We start from the raw sequence: 18,345 nt of genomic DNA, 5'->3' as shown, positions 1-18,345 counted from the left end.
ACCCAGTATGAAGCCCATGAGCAGTCCCCACCAGAGCCCCAGGAAGTGGCTTGAGAGAAGTCACACCAGCCACTGGGTAACAATGAGAGATATACAGCTTTATTTCGTCGTCTGTAAAAAGTCGTACTCCGGCAGAGTGATGCATTCCCTATCTGAGCAGAAAGCGAATGCTACGTCTGAAAAGCCCCTTCCTAGGACTGAAATAGTGTAACCCTGAGCTGACATCTCTGTGCTGTCAAAGCAGGACCCTTACTGGGTGGCAATTGTTTTCACACTCCTGGAGACACTCTCTGGGTGGCTGTGACCCCTTCACATAGCAGTGGACTGAACACAATTCTACCTGGATGGGGTGCCCCTATGGTCCCTTCCCTCTTAGAAGAGGGAATTCACAGGATTAACTTTCTGAGAAATGGGTTCTATCTTTCATTTAGGCTCCATTAACTCTTCTGAAATCAAGGTTATACTTATAAAGCATCATATTGTGTTAATGTCTGATCCTCTCTCTCCAGCTATTTTCTCAGCATCTATATAATTTTCAGGCTATACTTCTCCCTTCTGGGGGGATGGAGAGTGCTTCTCCTGGAAGGCGCCTCCTTCCAATGTCTGGTGTGTGGCATCAGACACTGCAGAGACATCAATTTTGCTCTGACAGAGCAGAGGCCTGGAATTTTGTTTTCCACCTTCATGCGCTAAGAGAGTCCAATAATTAAGCCACACTCATTCCTTCAGAAAAATGCTACATTGCATCAGAATGTCATCGTTCATGGGCTTCTAAGAGAACATATCCCTTCCTTTCATTTATAGGATACATGAATTCAGTTGGACAGGAGAAGGTGGCTGGCCACCTGGCCTGCTTTTCTATGTAACAGGTTCCCTTCTATTGGTCATAATCAACAATCCAAACAGGAATTATGATCTTCCACCTTCCTCAGATCTCCTCTCTCCTGAAGTCACTTCACAAATCTTGACCATGAGAGAGGAACCAGAAGAGAATGTAATGGCCTACCTAGAAACCTGTTCCGCATATTTCTCCTAAAAACATCACTTAAAATGCAAAAAAAAAAAGAGTCCCTTTTTTTGTTTTTGTCTGCAGAAGCTCTACAAGAAAGCATGTCTAAAATCACAAAACTATGCACACACAAACACAGACACGCGTGCTCACACACATACGTCAGGAATCAAAGAATCCTAGATACATAGTTGAGAAAGCACAGGGAAAAGCTGGTAAGAGAAGATATGGAGATCTGATCAGCTAAAGAGGTTGGAATGTTACAGAAATGGGATGGAAGTGGTTCTTGGTACATACAAAAAGGAGGGTGGGCAGGCAGAGAGGATGATAAATCCAGGATACCAGAAAGAGAGAGTCAGTGGCCATGCAGGAGTTAAAGATAGATGCCAGATTGCTGGATGAAGTGTTATATTATGGAGTGGCTGTTTGAAGGAGGATGGACTTGCATGGTCCTGGGGAGGAGCATTTGCTTAGCAGGACACTTCCATGGTCTGGTGTCTGTCCAGAACATCAGGGGACTCAGAGGATTCTTGAGTTCCATCTGACTGATTGCTGGCAACAGATCGGCTGAAGGCACTTTCTCCAGAGCCGATGCTACTTGAGGTGGAGTGGGTTCGGGATCGGGCGAGCCGGGTCATGCTGGCAGATGGGACTGTAAGAGAGAACGGAGAGGACTAGAGGAAAGAGCTGTGGTTAAGCTCAGCTAATCCAGAAGTTTCACCAAAGGCTTTACATGTAGCTTTCCCAACCCATCATCTAAGGCAACACCAGGACGAGACACAGCCATCCCACTTTGCTCCAGGTGAGGGGCTCTAGGCAAGGCTGCTTTAATCATCTGGATCTGGGTGAAATCTCAGCTGGTTCTGGCCTACAGCAGAACGATGGGTGAACTAAGTCCAGAGTATAACCTCTTAGCTATGCCCATGCCATCCACACAGTGATTAGGAAGAAGGCTTTGGGAACCCAAACAGGTAACCCAAACCTGTGATGCATGCGAGACTAAACCAAAGAAAGACAAATCACACCACACAAGTACGAAGGTGTTTCACACACACAGTGCAAGCCCGATACAACAAGACTACCATCCATGTCCACAGGTGACCCTTGCTACCTGGGGAAGAGACATGTAGGCAGGTGAGGGGCAGGGAGGGCAGGTGGGCCTGGAGCTGGCCTCTGCACAGGCACTGAGGTGGAGGCTGACTGTGAGAAAGCACACTGGAGGTCTATTTAAGTCAGACTTCTGTTGTGCCACTGCTCTGGCTGTAAGGTCCTTCCAGCTTGGCTAGGAAAGGGCCTAACCTGGCCTACCTCCCTGCCTGTCTTTCTAAGACACGAGCCACTCCTCCAGCTGTCATTTCAATGCTGGGGTCAGAAGATGCCAGTACCTGCATTCTCCGGGCATAGGCCCCAACCCTCATAATTGAGAACTCTGTGTCTGGGAGTTAACTCAAGGATCACTCAGTAGGTGGTGGTGATGGAAGAAGGGCCCCCTATGAAGTTTCAGCTGCTGTTGCGACCCTGACTGTTACAACCCACCCCTTTACTCCTGGGGGACCAGGGCTGGACCGGCAGGCTAACTCTCTCAGGGCACAATGAGCCGCGTTCTATCGGGCTCTCACTGCACAGGGAAACCACGGACATGCTGCGGGCAGCCAGGAGAGCATCGCTGGGAGGCAGGGGCGGGGCCAGCACAGAGGAAGGTACCTGACTCGGTGCTCAGGTGACTGAGCTGCACATACGGGACTGGAAGCAGGATGGACACAGGAAAAGGTAGGTTAGTGACCCAAGAGTGCCAAGTGGTAAACTTGGTTACCTGGCAGACACTGACAGAACAAACTAAGCCAGGGGCAAAGTTTTATTCTAAGGTTCCAGAAAGGACGGAAGGCTAACTGATGCTTCAATAACATCTCGGGATGGTACTTCTCTCAACTAGTCAAAGGCAACTGCTTTTTCCTCCACTATAAACAGCCAACCTGCCTGGATAATGAACTGCTTCCTAGGAAAGGAGAGGGACTTCTGCTCCTCCCGGCGAGCCAGAGGGATGGGGTGTGGGCTCGGCTGATAGTAGCTCACAGACAGGGATGACACGGCCACTCCAGACGAGACATACACGGCTGCCTGCCAGGTACAGGGCTGTACCCAGGGCGCCAGCTGCTGCCCAGAGCAGCTGCCCAGTGGTCATTAATCACACTGACACCAAAGACAGGAGAAAAATCACCCTACTGGATACAGAGCTCTGTACCTGGGTAGAAGGGTTTTCCTTTTTAAACCTCCAAGAAAGGAGCCAGTGAGAATATCCTGGGACAAATGAGAAAGCTCAGGAGTCTCACAATACAAGAGACCAGGACAGTGGCACATGATACGACACATCCTTGGATTCACTCTGAAATACTCTGCAAGTTTATCTCCTGTGGGGAGCAGACTTCACTGATTTAACTTGTTTCTCTAGACCAGGAGTCATTAACCAGCTAAGTTCAAATGCAAGTAACAACCTCAGATTCACAGCCAGGACTGCCAAAGCTTCAGTGGTTGAACATGTGGACTCTGGAGTTAGACTAAATCATGGCTCTGCCCCTGAAATGTTATCCTGAGAAACATGCTTAGCCTCTAAGCCTCAATTTCCTCTTCTGTAAAATGGGACTAATAGCAGAACTTACCTCTTAAGGTTAAGAATACAGAATGCTTGGCACAAGTAAGCATTAGCTCATCTTTGTATATATGAGCAGAAGAATCTTTCATAAAAAATTTTGGTTTCTACTTAACTTCAGCCTGGCCAGCACAGAGGTTACGCCCTGAGAACTGAGTGCTCCCCAGAGGCCAAAATGACCCCATTTATCAATAAATCTTGGTTAGAATAGAAAGTTGTGTACTACTCACTGTAGCCCATTCCCTGCAAAAAGTACTTGAAGGCCTCGGTGAGCTTCCCAGGCTAGGGAGACAAAAGAAGAAGCTATTAATCTTTGCACGGACAGAGAACTGAAATCAAATGGGTGCTTTTTAAAAAAAGTCTCCTTACCTGAACTACTTGGGGTAGTCCGCCACAGTCTGCCATCTAGAAGGGAAAAATATATAAGTCAGCTGAGACTTGAATACACTTAAGGGAAATACTCTGCATATCCAGGGTCCTGTCAAACAGGACAGAATCAAATTGTAGGTTCCTTAATTTAATGTTTAACTGCACCTTAGTGTCCATCTTCTCAATGCACCCTTTTTGTTTTTTAATTAATTAGTTTAGTTTAGTTGCACTGGGTCTTCATCGCTGCGCTCATGCTTTCTCTAGTTGTGGAAAGCGGGGGCACTCTAGTTGTGGAACGCAGGCCTCTCATTGCGATGGATTCTCTTGCTGTGGAGCGTGGGCTCTAGGGTTTGTGGGCTTCAGCAGTTGCAGCACACAGGCTTAGCTGCTCCATGGCATGTGGGATCCTCTCAGATCAAGGAATGAACCATATCCCCTTCACTGGCAGGCAAATTCTTCACCACTGAGCCACCAGGGAAGTCCCTCCTCAATGCGCTCTTATACACAGACCTAAATTCTAGCAATAACTTCGGATATCATTCTGAAAGATTATTCACTATTTATTCATCAGTAGTGCAGGGCCCGGCTTTCATGTCCATGACAGGAATTTTCCACTGGGTGATAGTAAAGTTAAGTACTACCTTGGTTCTGCCTCTACCTGGAGGATTTACTTTCAGAGTCCTCAAGCAGTGTGACCCCTACTTCTCAGGGCACCAAATTCTTAAAAGTTCCCTCTCAACTCTACACTGTCTCCACTTCATGACTAAGGGGAGGTCTACGATCAGGCACTGATGCTGAATTCAGCCAGCCTGCTTGGTCAGCCACTTTAATTTCACTGTTGCAAGTGATGAGGGTCTCTCTCACTTCATAAATCTTTACACACTGATAACTGTCATCTGCACAAAAACGTCTAGAGTAGGGTTTTGTTCTCATGCATTGGAATAACCAGGAGGGCTTATTAAAACTCCGAGTTCCTGCCCGAGGCCTTTGGAGCAGAGCTCAAGAACCTGCATTTCTAACAAGCCCCAGAGATGCATACCCTGCCAATCCGCAGAGACTGCTGCTTGTATGGCACAATGGCCAATCACGAGGCCACCTTCTTCCTTCTACTTGTTAAGTATTCCATACTCACAGAGTAGCGTATTCAGGCATTTTTTAGGAAAGAGACATGAACCTCATGAAACCTTCACTAACATGAAAACTTTGAGGGTAGACTGTTAGTCTGCAGATGGGAATGCCAGAGGAGGCACAGGAATCCGAGGTTAACAAGGAATAGTCAGTTTCCTGAAAATTCTAAGTGTAAGATCAGGAACAAACATTTAACCTGATTTAAGTATAAAACAGACCTAATTAGCCCAGGCTGTATTTTCAAGAAGTTTAGGAGTCAAAATCTGATTAGAATCGTAAAACAGTTCTCATACTTAGAGACAGTACTGGGAAGGACTATTTCCAAGCTGGATACCTATCAAACAGAGAATCAATTCCATCACGCTGCTGTGGGATGGGCATTTTTGCCCAGAAATAAGCACACCTGTGGCTACTGTTAAGTTCAGTTCTGCACTTTTAGAAAACTGATTCAAACTTGCATTGAAAAGCTAATCTGAAACCACATACTTATAAAAAAAAAAAAAATTCATGTTTTAGACTAGTTCATCAATCACCTGGAGCCTAGAACACTCTGAGTTTGATCACATGAGAGCGCTATTTCCAGGAACGGTGGGCTGCTTATAGTGGCAGCACTTCCCTTTTAACTGCACTTCAAAGAAAAAGGGAAGAAAGCAGAGGTCTTTCAGGCTGAGAAAGCAGCAGTAAGCAACGTAAGTTTAGCACTTAAATATACTGTAATCCAAATACAGACCAGGAGGTCAGGCCCTTAAATATTCCACTACAGGCTCCAGAAAACGCATCTACCCTCATTGTGACAAGGCTACTGGAAAACTTTCTTATCCATACAAGGGAACTTAGCTTGTGAAGAATTTCCATCCATTATCTAATATCGCACAACATTAAATAATGCTTATGAAGTTTTCAATAACACAAAAGTTGTTTACATGTCAAGAAGTTGAGGAAAACAGACACAGGGCTAGAAATAGCCTATAATCTTAATGATATAAAAATGAATAAGAGGGATTTCCCCAGGGGTCCAGTGGTTAAGAATCCGCCTTCTAACGCAGGGGATGAAGGTTTGATCCCTGGTCAGGGAGTCGGGTTCCCACATACCAGGGAGCAACTAAACCTGAGCACCACAACTACAGAGCCCACGCGCTCCAGAGCCTGTGCTCCACAGCAGCAGAAGCCCAGGCACCACCACAAAGACCCAGGTCAGCCCCTCACCACCCAGGAGGAAGACCAGTACATGCATTTTTTTACCAGAGGGTAACCTGTGGGTGGCAGGATTATGAGTAATTTTATTTTATTCTTTCTATATTTCCATTCTTTTTTCTATTTTCCAATTTTCTATACTGAGACTATATTCAGGAAAATAATTTCTTTTTAAAAAAAGACAATGAGGGAAAGAAGTTTTCCTTGTTTCTGTGCAACTATTCCAGAAATAAAGTGATTTGAACCACATATAATTTACTCACTAAGGGTTGGCAGTGAGGAAAGGAAACACATTACCTTTAGCAAAGTTGTATTTACAGGATTCAGGCGAGAATTGCATTCAACCTAAAAAAAAAAAAAACAGAGAAAGACAATTTTATGAACTGCTAAATACAAAATAGCTTGGCACACGAATGATCTTTCAAGAAGCTCAGCTGGGAGAAACTCAGTTTTGGCTGAATCAGCCAAAGAAATTACCAAAATAAAAAATAGGAGATATATTTACATGATATACTTTATATCTTATATTTCTTAGTAGATCTAAAAATCTGGCTAAGTTCATTTTCTGGACCCGTTACAAGTAGAGTCTTTAAAGAGCTACATTTTGAATCTAATTCCTCTTACAGCTAGGCAGCAGCAGGGCAAGTTATCTCCTTCTTTAAAAAGTGAACTATGGGCCTCACCTGCTGAGGTCCTGATGATTCCCCAGCATAACCGGTCCTTATGACTGAGCCCTCACACCTCCTGTGCCCACTCCTCATTCCTGTCCTCTGCCCCGGAGGTAGCAGGGGTGCCATTCCTCTCACCCTGACTCTTTTAAGCCTCAAGATCTTTGGCTGTCCCATTGAAAGTTGAACTTCTCTATGGTTTTTTCTCTCAGAGCAATCATCACAATTAAGAATTACAATCTTGTCTATTTTCATGCTTGGTATCTCATACCTTTGCATCCACAAAGGCAGGGACCTCAAAGAAAATGTTCTGGGGAGGTTGTTTTATGGTTCAACAATGTTTTATGGTTAACTTGATCCACTAGATCTCTTCTTTACACATGCTTGCCCAAGCACACATATAAAACACCATGCTAAGAGCATGGAATCTAGAGGGGCAAAAGCATGTAACACAAGGCAGAATGTTGTTGTTTAATCACTAAGTCGTGTCTGAGTCTTTTGCAATCCTATGGACTGCAGCCCACCATGCTCTTCTGTCCATGGGATTTCCCAGGCAAGAATACTGGAGTGGGTTGTCACTTCCCTCTCCAAGGGATCTTCCCAACCTGGGGATCGAGTCCCCATGTCTCTTGATTGCAGGCAGATTCCTGACTGCTGAGCCACTAGAGAAGCCCCAAGGCAGAATAAGAGTACTTGAAAACTTCACTTCTGAGCTGAGTGAGAACAGAAGGATAAATAGGATTTCTACCGCCAAAGAAAGAAGGGGTGGGCATTTGAAGGCTTCCAGAGTCATGAGGAAGCAGAAGCAAAGACCCAGGGGATGCAAGGTGAATGTGCCGGGCATGTGTGGGGTTACAGAGACCAGTATATGGTATGAGGATGCACTGTGGGGAGAGGGTGAGAAAACTTGAGCTGACTGTGGAAGGCAAGAAGTCACAGAGGGTTTCTGAGGTGACGGGATATGAACTGTTTCAGGAAAATAACTAGCAGTGGCCTGTATGACAGACTGCAGAGGCAGTGAGCCAGTTAAGAAGTCATGAAAATTACCTAGGCAAGAACCAGTAATCCAGCTGAATGCTTACTCTGGGGATGGCTGATGGGTGGGTACTCAAAACTTCTAACATCAGAGGATGATCTAAAAGCCAGGATCATCAAGTCAGGGTTTTTTCTTTATACAAATGCCAATGCAGGAAGTAAACAAATGTACTTGTTTCCTTACTACAGAATATGCTCTAAAAGGCAGAATGTAGGACTTCCTTGTTAGCACACTGGGTAAGAATCCGCCTGCCAATGCAGGGGACACAGGTTCAATCCCTGGTCTGGGAAGATGCCACATGTTGCAGAGCAACCAAGCTTGTGAGCCATAACTACTGAGCCCATGTTCTAGAGCCCATGAGCCACAACTAATGAGCCCCTGTGTCACAACTACTGAAACCCATGCACCTAGAGCCTGTGGTCCACAAGAGGAGCCCACGCACGCAACTAGAGTAGCCACACTCTGCAACTAGAGAAAGCTCGCGCGCAGAAACTAAGACCCAGCCCAACCAAAAAAAAAAAAAAGAATGTAAAAACTTGATCCCTAAATGCCAGGCAAAGTGCTGAGAACGTACTAGATATACAATAAGTATCTTCTAGAAGAATGACTCCTAAGTCTGTGTTTAATATAATAAAACATACTTTTTCCTTGGTTCATCACTTTGTAATTTCTGTAACTGTTTAAGACGAAGGCTCAGTATCTAGTAGGCCAAGAACAATGGTTGGTTTTTGACATGTCTACTTTCTCCCCAGGTCCAACTGCTAAGACTCCAGTTCAGTTCAGTCGCTCAATCGTGTCCAACTCTTTGTGACCTCATGAACCACAGCACGCCAGGCTTCCCTGTCCTACACTGTCTCCCAGAGTCTGCTCAAATTTATGTCCATTGAATCGGTCATGCTACGTAACCATCTCATCCTCTGTCGTCCCCTTCTCCTCTTGCCTTCAATCTTTCCCATCAGGGTCTTTTCCAATGAGTCAGTTCTTCACATCAGGTGGCCAAAGTACTGAGTTTCAGCTTCAGCATCAGTCCTTCCAATGAATATTCAGGACAGATTTCCTTTAGGATTGACTGGTTTGATCTCCTTGCAATCTTGCTAAGACTCCATCTTATTCATTTTCATATTCTCCAGAGCACTGAGCAAATATTTGTTGTTTAGTCATTAAGTATGTCCAACTCCTTTGCGACCCCATGTCCTGGAGCCAGCTAGGCTCCTCTGTCCATGATTTCCCAGACAAGAATACTGGACAAGAATATTTCATTCTCCAGGGGAATCTTCCTGACCCAAGGATTGAACCTGCATCTCACGGCAGGCAAATCTTTACTGCTGAACCAGCGGGGAAGCCCACTGAGCAAACAGGAGAAGCTCAAAAAATGATACTGAATGAATAAGTGAGCAAGAATAGCTAGAGACTAGAACTTGTGGAGTTTCTTCCTGCTCTTCCACACTTGGACAGCTCTCTAATCCCTACCAATTCAGGGGATAAAAGGCTTTGGCAGGGGAGTTAGGTTTGAATGTGTCTAGAAGAGCATCTAGTTTGTGGTACAGATGGCATTTTGAAGTTATTCTCTATACACACTGAAAGTATGGAATCAGAAAGAGAAAAAGACTGTATATGTATGGCCAACTTATACAATCTTGAAAAACGATTGGTAACATTACTTTAAGTCCATATAATTTTAGAAAGACAACTCAGCATCATTAGAAAATTCTCATTAAGGGTATTTTCTATAAACAATACTATTTTTCTGTGTCAAATACACATGTTCATGAAAAAATGGTTTTGATAGATCTATCAAAAACATGTATCTCCATCTTTTCAGCTAAAGAAGTGAAGGTGGCCAAAGAAAACCAGATCATTTCATACAGAAACTTAAATTACATTATATATGTGGGAAAGACAAGAAAATGATAAGACTTATGAAAAACTAAAAGCTTCATGTGTAATTAAAGAAGTGCAAATTAAAACAGTGGTTAACAGTAGTTAATTTTTAACCAAATTAACTACTAATAACTGAAAAGTCCAATGCTGAACAGCATGCTGTGCAACAGACACTATCCTACATTGCCAGCGGCAACACACTGTTACATCTTTTCTGGAAAGGAATCTGGCAAAAGGCATTAAAAACCTTACAAAGGTATATGATTTTTGACACATTATTTCCATCTCATCCCAGGGAAATGATCAAAAATTCAGGCAAAGATTCTGTATGGATGTTCAACGGCAACATTATTAATGGTGCACAATCATAAAGAATCAACAAGAGAATGAAGTTATATAAACAAGGGTGTATTTACAAGACTGAATTGTATACAGTGTTAAGTAATCAGGTCTCTAAAACTTGTATATTTAGTATCATCCAATCTATGCTGTGGGGCTTCCCTGGTGGCTCAGTGATAAAGAATATGCCTGCCAATACAGGAGATACGAGTTGGATCCCTGGGTCAGGAAGATCCCCTGGAGAAGGAAATGACAACCCTCTCCAGTATTCTTGCCTGGGAAATCCCATGGACAGGGGGGCCTGACAGGCTACCGTCTATGGGGTCACAAAAGAGTTGGACATGACTTAGTGATTAAACAACAATATCTATGTTGAAGAAAAACATGATGGCTTGTCTTCGGGATCGTGATTTTTTTCTTCCTGTCCTTCTATTTACCAGTTTTTTACAATGAACACATATTATTTTTACCAATGTGCTATGTGCTTGAGAAAGAGGTAGAGAAAAGTACGCAGGCTCTCAGCAACCTTCCAGCCAGCTGAAACAGTTCCAGATTTGTGGTGGCTGCAGAAGGCCAAGGCTGTCAGAAATCTGATGATAAGCAAATGGTATTTAGTGGTACTATCTGCCACCGAATGAACTGCACCACATAAAACAGTCTGGGCACTATTGATCCCTTCTGATGAAACCAAGTGATCAATGAGGAATTATTTTTCCAGATTGGATAACAAAGCACAAACCTGATATGTGTAATTAGAATTAACAAAACCTAGTATCTACCAACTGTTTCCAGTACATCAGCAGTGTGCTACAAGCAACTTATTATATTTCACCTTACTCATCTTCACAATGTCAGGACATACTTACCACAGCCTCAACTGCGGGTGAACTGTCACCAACCACCAGTAAAGTAGAGCACCTGGGGGAAGGCAGACAGGAGGACACTCAGCTAGGAGCGCACAGACTCCACAGACACTGACTTCTATCGAAGGCAGGTGCACCTAGCAACTTGGTGGGCGGATCGAGAGACTTACTTTAACGTCTTTGATTTGTTATCATTTTGTCCCAGAATGGGTCTTTCGATCTCCAGGTCTTTGCGTCTAGAGAGACACAAAGGAAACAATGCACGTTTCAGGTAAAATCATGGCAACTCAGGTTATTTCCTGGATGTGAAAACCCAAAGGTATCAAAGAATCTGAAAATTATCTTTCCTTCAGACCTGACAAGGGAAGAGATTATTTATAGATTTTGTTCATAAGTAGCCTCATCAGTGGCATTCTGAGTGGAACAGAGAAGGAAAAAGGAACTTGGTAGGATGCTGAAAGGAGGCAACTTGAAAACTTAACAGCAATGCTGTTGAAATCCTCAAGTCCTAAGTGTCTGATTTTCTAATTACTTTACAGGAATTTTTTTTTAATATTTGTTTTTATTTTATTTATTTGCCTGTGCTGGGTCTTAGTGGCAGCACACAGGATTTTCGATCTTCTAAGTTGCCACATGTGGGATCTGTAGTTGCATCACGCAGGATCTAGTTCCCTGACCAGGGCTCAAACCCGGGACCCGGGAATTGGGAGGGTGGAGTCTTAGCCACTGGACCATGAGGGAAGCCCCTAAGAATAATTTCTTAAGGGGAACCTTTTAGGGGAACTATTTTCCTGGTACTTACAGTTTATTGTAGTATTTAATATCCTTTCTGATTTCAGCTAAAAATAAGGAGGCTCTGTAATACATAGGAAGGAGCTAGAGACTGGATTCAAAACTTGCTTTGCTCTTACTGGCTGTGTAAGTCTGGGTAAGTTACAGCTGACCTATTTCCTCAATCTTTTTCCATATACCCAGGAAGCTAGAAGGAACTGACATTTTCACTGGAGAAGCTGGATGCAAGATAAGAATCAGGCTTCTCTCAATGACTGGGGGAAATGTGACAACTTTGGGAATACACAAACAAAAGAGAATTTACCACTGTTCATGTTTCACTTCTGCCTGATGACAGGATATCAGCAGAGAGAGACTGAATTAAGGTCCCAAACTTCTATCCTTCTATCCTCGACATGCATTTTTCTGTGTCATCCAAATTGTGTGTTTTTGTGTGTGTACATAAACTTTTAGGTCCTTTTGGTCTCAAAACATCTTAAAAGTACAACTGGTAGGTGGATATGCCTGAAACAGCATTCAGTTCATTCATTCCTCTTGAAAGCTGTTTTCATATCTATCTGAAAGCTCTTCCTCTTCTACTGTTGTGAAAGTGTGAAAGCAACCCCATCACACAACACTGTAAGAAGCAGTTTACTTCCCCTCCTGATTCTCTCTTAAATTTCCATTAGCTTCTCAGACCTCGTCTGCATTTAAGTGAAGGAACAGAACCAACTGTACCCGTTATAAGAGCCCAGGAAGAGCTGTAGGTTTTCCTGGTTGATATCTTGGGCAATATGCAGTCTGTAGGTCTGAATCAGGTCCAGGTTGGCCTGCAACTCTTCCTAGAACAATGAAAAGAAGACACAGGTGAACTTCTGAGCTACAGTACAAATCTATCTTGTTTGGTTTGCATTCTCACCATTTGCAACCCTAATTTCCTTATTTGTCTTTTATTCATGTTCTGGCACTTTCATAGAGACAGTGTCTTATCTGTAAAATGAAGAGAACAACCCGTTACCCAAAAGGGATGTTTTAAGGATTAAATAAGAAATGCTATATGAATTGTAAAGTATAAATTAAATGGAAAGTAACACTTCTCTTATTAGTCATAAACCTCTATCATTAACTTATCTATATTTTCATCAATATAGTGGGTGTAATATCTATTTATATACTATTATTTAATAATATGCATTCTAGAACTGCATATTATATTCCATTAATATTTTAGTGATTAAGTCAATTTATCATTTATTTATCAATATTATGGGGTTTTTTTTTTGAGGCAGTGGAGTTTATTTATAATATTACATTAGTTTCAGGTATACCACGTAGTGATTTAAAATTTTTATAGATAATGTCCCATTTGAAGTTATTACAGGGCCTTCCCTGGTGGTGTAGTGTCTGCCTGCCAATGATGGGAACACGGGTTCAATCCCTGGTCTGGGAAGATTTCACATGCTGGGGGGCAACTAAGCCTTGTACTACAGCTACTAAGCTCTTGCTCTAGAGTCTGTGCTCTGCAACAAGAAAGCAGCCCTGCTCACTAAAACTAGAGAAAATTCCCACATGCAGCAAAGAAGACCCAGTGAAGCCAAAAAGCAATAAATAAAATTACTGTAAAATACTGGCTATAAGCCCTGTATAAAATTCAAGAGAAACAAGTCTATCAGTAAAAAGAAAATCTCCCTCCTTACTACCCATACCCAATGATCCTTATCTTGCTGGCCTTCTTGGAGGCCACTAAAACCAGTTGCCAGATTTTTGTACATGTAAGTATGTACATATATGTACATGTACATATATGGACACGTACATATATGTACATGTACATATATGGACACACACATACACTAGTAAATATGGACAGTTTTAAGCAGAAGGAAAAAGGTTTACACTGGAGGAAAAAAATGTATCATGGGTAGTGAGAGAGTCAGTTAATCTGAAGCAGTATGCAAAGGTCACCACCAGCAAGCCTTGTGGAGAAACCGAGGTAAGGAGAGCTTGTGTGAGTATTCTCACTGCTACATGGGGAAAGTGAGCCAAGAATACAGTAGGAAACCGACCAACTGAATCAGAGTGTCCCTGAAACGAAGGGCACTGGAGCCATTCCAAGGAAACTTGATAAATGCTGAAGATATGAAGGTAAGTGGACAACAAATGAACCGCACTGCAATCAGAGATGAAATGACCTCTACAGTTTCCCCTTGAAAGTCTGAAGAGGAACTTGAGCGGAAGTTTGCGATAAAAAACGGGCAGAGGTAACACTGGTATAAAAGGGGTAAAACTGGCTTAAGTGCTAATGGAACACCCTAGGAAAAGCTGTTATGTGTAAATTGCACGCGATCACTCACATTTCTTTAGAACACAAACTGTAGTGTGCTAGACATACTATTCTGCACTGAGGTCACTCCTTATCAGGACATATAGGGCCTTCTCATTTATTTATACTGTTTCCTCACACCCTTGCTAGTACAAATGATTACTCTTTTTGACTTCTGCTAATCTGACAGATAAAAAGGGGTTATCATTGTATTTTTATTAGTGAAGATGAGATTATTAATGTCTAGAAACCTTACATGCTTCCATTTCAAAGCAGTAAGAGTAATACATGCATCACTTGTTTAAATTTTAAATGAACGCATCAGCCTTGTGACAACCTCTTGTCTGGGGCTGCACACGTTTTTAATTAAACACACAATTGGTATATATTGTAAGGATGTTCTTACTTTACCGAAATCATTATAGTTATCAAGATACTGTGATATGGGTATGTGTGTATGTGCGTGCTCATTTGCCCAACTGTGTTCAACTCTTTGCAGCCCCATGCACCCATGCCAGGCTTCTCTGTCCATGGAATTTTCCAGGCAAGAATACTGGAGCGGGTTGCCATTTCCTTCTCCACAGGGTCTTCCCAACCCAGGGGTCAAACCTGTGTCTCTTGCATCTCCTGCATTGGCAGACAGTTCTTTACCACCGCACGACCTGGGAAGCCCTTTTGTGATACTGGCATAAGGCTAGACAAATATCAGTAAGATAAAAATGAGCCTTCCAAAATAAATCCTTACATTTATGGTCAACTAGTTTTCAACAAGGGAACCCAGGCAACTCATTGGACAAAGAAAAGTCTTTTTTTTAATGGTACTAGGAAAATTGGATTTTCAAAGGAATGGAGTTAGACTCCAACTTCACACTAAGTACAAAAAATTATCTCAAAATAGACCACAGACCTAAATATTAAGAGCTATAACTATAAGACTCTAAAGAGAAAGGATAGTTGTAAATCTTCATGACTTTGGATTAAGTGATGGTTTCTTAGATGCAACACCAAAAGTACAAGCAACAAGAGAAAAAACAGCCTGGGCTTCATCAAAATTAAAACCTTTTGTGTTCCATGTAGAAAATAAACTGGTTACCAGGAGCAAGGCATGGCGAACAGATAAACTGGAAGACTGGGATTGACACACACACACACACACACACTTCTATTATATATAAAGTTCAGTTCAGTCACTCAGTCGTGTCCGACTCTTTGTGACCCCATGAATCGCAGCACACCAGGCTTCCCCGTCCATCACCAACTCCCGGAGTTCACCCAAACTCATGTCCATCGAGTTGGTGATGCCATTCAGCCATCTCATCCTCTGTCATCCCCTTCTCCTCCTGCCCCCAAACCCTCCCAGCATCAGGGTCTTTTCCAATGAGTCAACTCTTCGCATGAGGTGGCCAAAGTATTGGAGTATATAAAATAGGTAACTAATAAAGACCTACTGTATAGCACAGGGAACTCTACTCAATACTCTGTAATAGGCTATATGGAAAAAGAATCTAAAAAAGAGTGGATATATAGATATATGTATGTAACAAGATTCACTTTGGGGTATACCTGAAACTACCACAACACTGTATATCAACACTATACCCCAATAAAAATGAAATAAAACAAAACAAAAAGATACTTTCATTAGGTTAAACCCAAATAAATAAAATAAATAAAAACTGTGCTTCAAAGGACACCATTAAGAAAGTTAAGAGAGAGACTTTCCTGGTGTTCCAGTGGTTAAGAATCTGCCTTGCAATGCAGGGGAGGTGGTTGATCCCTGTCAGGGAACTAAGATCCCACATGCCAAGGAGCAACAAAGTCTGTGTGCTACATGCAGAGTCCACATGCTGGAACAAAAGATCTGCAGGATGTAACAAAGATCCCACATGCCACAACTAAGACTCGAAGCAGCCAGATAAATAAATAGTAAAGAAAAGAAAAGTTATAAGACAGGGACTTCCCTGAAGGTCAAGCAATTAAGAACCCGCTTTCCAAAGCAGGGTATGTGGGTTCAATCCCTGAGGAAACCAGGATCCCAAATGCCGTGGGGCAATTAAACCTGTGAGCGGAAACTAGAGAAAGCCTGTGAGCCCCAGTGAAGAGCCTACACTAAGCAACAAAGACCTAGCACAGGCAAAAAATAAAAACATTCTCTGTTTGCCAGTCCTTTGTTTAAAATTTAGCACAGGAGCCACTGGCCCAAGGTCTCAAGAATTCTCATAGACCAGCTGTCACCACATCCTAGGCCCAGGTTCTTCCCATCCAACTGCAGTTTCTGTAGCTTCTGCAGCTGTTCAGACCTTATTTTGGACAAATGTCTCCCCCATCTGGTGAATGGCTCTGTGGACAAGTTAGGGCCCTTACCCTCTGGGCAAGTTTCTTCACAGCTGGCCAGCTGTGCTTTCTGTGGAAACCATTCCTCCCATGAACAGGCGTCTCTTAGGTGTGCTGGTGGGGGCTCAACTAAGTCCTCAGTTCCTTCAGTGTCCACATTCCCTTGGACTAAGAGTTGTTCAGTTGCTAAGTCGTATCCAACTCTTTGCAACCCCATGCACTGCAGCACACCAAGCTTCCTTGTCCTTCACTACCTCTCAGAGTTTGCCCAAATTCATGTCCGTTGAGTTGGTGATTCCATCCAACCATCATATTCTCTGTTCCCCCTGCTTCTCCTCCCCTCAGCCTAAGAGTAGCTGCTGTTTTTCCACCTGCTACTTTTGGACACCTCAGAGTCCTTTCTCACCTCTTGAAGAAGTAAGCCACCTTCTACTAATTGATATAGTACATGAAATTTTCTCTACTCAAAGCATGTAGCTTCTGTCCCCTGACTGGACCCTGGAAAAGCCCATAAGATGGAGAAAGTGTGACCTGAAGGAGGCTGAGATGAGTGTCACAGATCTTCTGTATGGCAAGTCCTGATTCTTGTGCTAAAATATTTTTAAAAGGCAGAACAGGAGCATCCTTGGCAGTCCAGTTTAAGACTGTGTTTTCACTGTAGGGGTGAGAGTTCAATCCTTGAACAAAAGCTCCTCATGCAGTGCAGCAAAAAGAAAAAAATAAATAAAAAAGGCTGTGCTCCTGCCACTATCACCCTATAGTGTCCCCCTGGAATCCTTTATTTAAAAATTCTAACACTGTCACTTGGTAAAGGAGAAATGTACAGAAAAAGAAATCTGTCACGGCTCAGCTCTGAATAACATTTACATACTAGTATAAATGCTGGAAATTTACCTAATCCAAATCATGTTATATTGGAAGGATGGAGTAGTAGAAAACATAAATGAGGGTCATGGCATCGGTGTATGTGTGAATATGAGAAATCATCTTTCATAATGGAATGCCAAAGATAACACCTACAACTGAAAAACCAACTGGTGGAAATACATGCATGTTTAGAGAGATAGAGGCAAAGACACATGGACATTTATGTCCAAAAATACACATGTAAGAATGTTCACGGAAGAAAAGTTTTTTCTTCAATCGAAGAAAAGCTATGACCAACCTAGACAGCATATTAAAAAGCAGAGACATTACTTTGCTGACAAAAGTCCGTCTAGTCAAAGCTATGGTTTTTCCAATAGTCATGTATGGATGTGAGAGCTGGACCATAAAGAAAGCTGAGCACTGGAGAATGGATGCTTTGGAACTAGGGTGTTGGAGAAGACTCTTGAGAGCCCCTGGGACTGCAAGGAGATCAAACCAGTCAATCCTAAAGGAAATCAGTTCCTGAATATTCATTAGAGGGACTGATGCTGAAGTTGAAACTCCAACACCTTGGCCACCTGATGTAAAGAACTGAGTCACTGGAAAAAACCCTGATTCTGGGAAAGACTGAAGGCACAAGGAGAAGGAGACAACAGAGGATGAGATGGTTGGATGGCATTACCGACTCGATGGACATGAGTTTGAGAAATCTCTGGGAGTTGGTGAAGGATAGGGAAGCCTGGCATGTTGCAGTCCATGGGGTCGCAAACAGTCAGACATGACTGAGCGACTGAACTGAACTGACAGAAGACTGTCCACAGAAGCTTTATTCGTAATAGCAAAACAAAAGCAAAATATTGGAAATAATCCAAATGCTCATAGGAACATTCATGATATATAACAATGGACTGCTACA

The 18,345-nt window shown here is 42.8% G+C and overlaps 1 protein-coding gene across 5 annotated transcripts in view; it reads right to left on the bottom strand.

The window, feature by feature from the left end:
- Positions 1-77: 77 nt before the first annotated feature.
- Positions 78-18,345, bottom strand: part of NDRG3 (NDRG family member 3) — a 62,409-nt gene continuing 44,141 nt past the window's right edge. For 4 of the 5 annotated variants that reach the window (XM_025263518.3, XM_025263516.3, XM_025263519.3 and 1 more), the window contains 8 exons: positions 12,644-12,747; positions 11,305-11,370; positions 11,138-11,189; positions 6,645-6,692; positions 4,026-4,061; positions 3,887-3,938; positions 2,714-2,752; positions 78-1,661 (listed from right to left, as the gene is read on the bottom strand). In XM_025263518.3, coding sequence (XP_025119303.1) covers positions 1,480-1,661; positions 2,714-2,752; positions 3,887-3,938; positions 4,026-4,061; positions 6,645-6,692; positions 11,138-11,189; positions 11,305-11,370; positions 12,644-12,747 — 579 coding nt within the window. In that variant the 3' untranslated portion in view covers positions 78-1,479. The remainder of the gene's footprint in view (positions 1,662-2,713; positions 2,753-3,886; positions 3,939-4,025; positions 4,062-6,644; positions 6,693-11,137; positions 11,190-11,304; positions 11,371-12,643; positions 12,748-18,345) is intronic. The other variant, XM_025263520.3, reaches the window with a different exon arrangement.

Source organism: Bubalus bubalis, chromosome 14 (genome assembly GCF_019923935.1).
Source record: "Bubalus bubalis isolate 160015118507 breed Murrah chromosome 14, NDDB_SH_1, whole genome shotgun sequence".
Classification (NCBI taxonomy): domain Eukaryota; kingdom Metazoa; phylum Chordata; class Mammalia; order Artiodactyla; family Bovidae; genus Bubalus; species Bubalus bubalis.
Note: the sequence above shows the minus strand (reverse complement) of the source record. Positions and strands in the feature narration are given on the sequence as shown.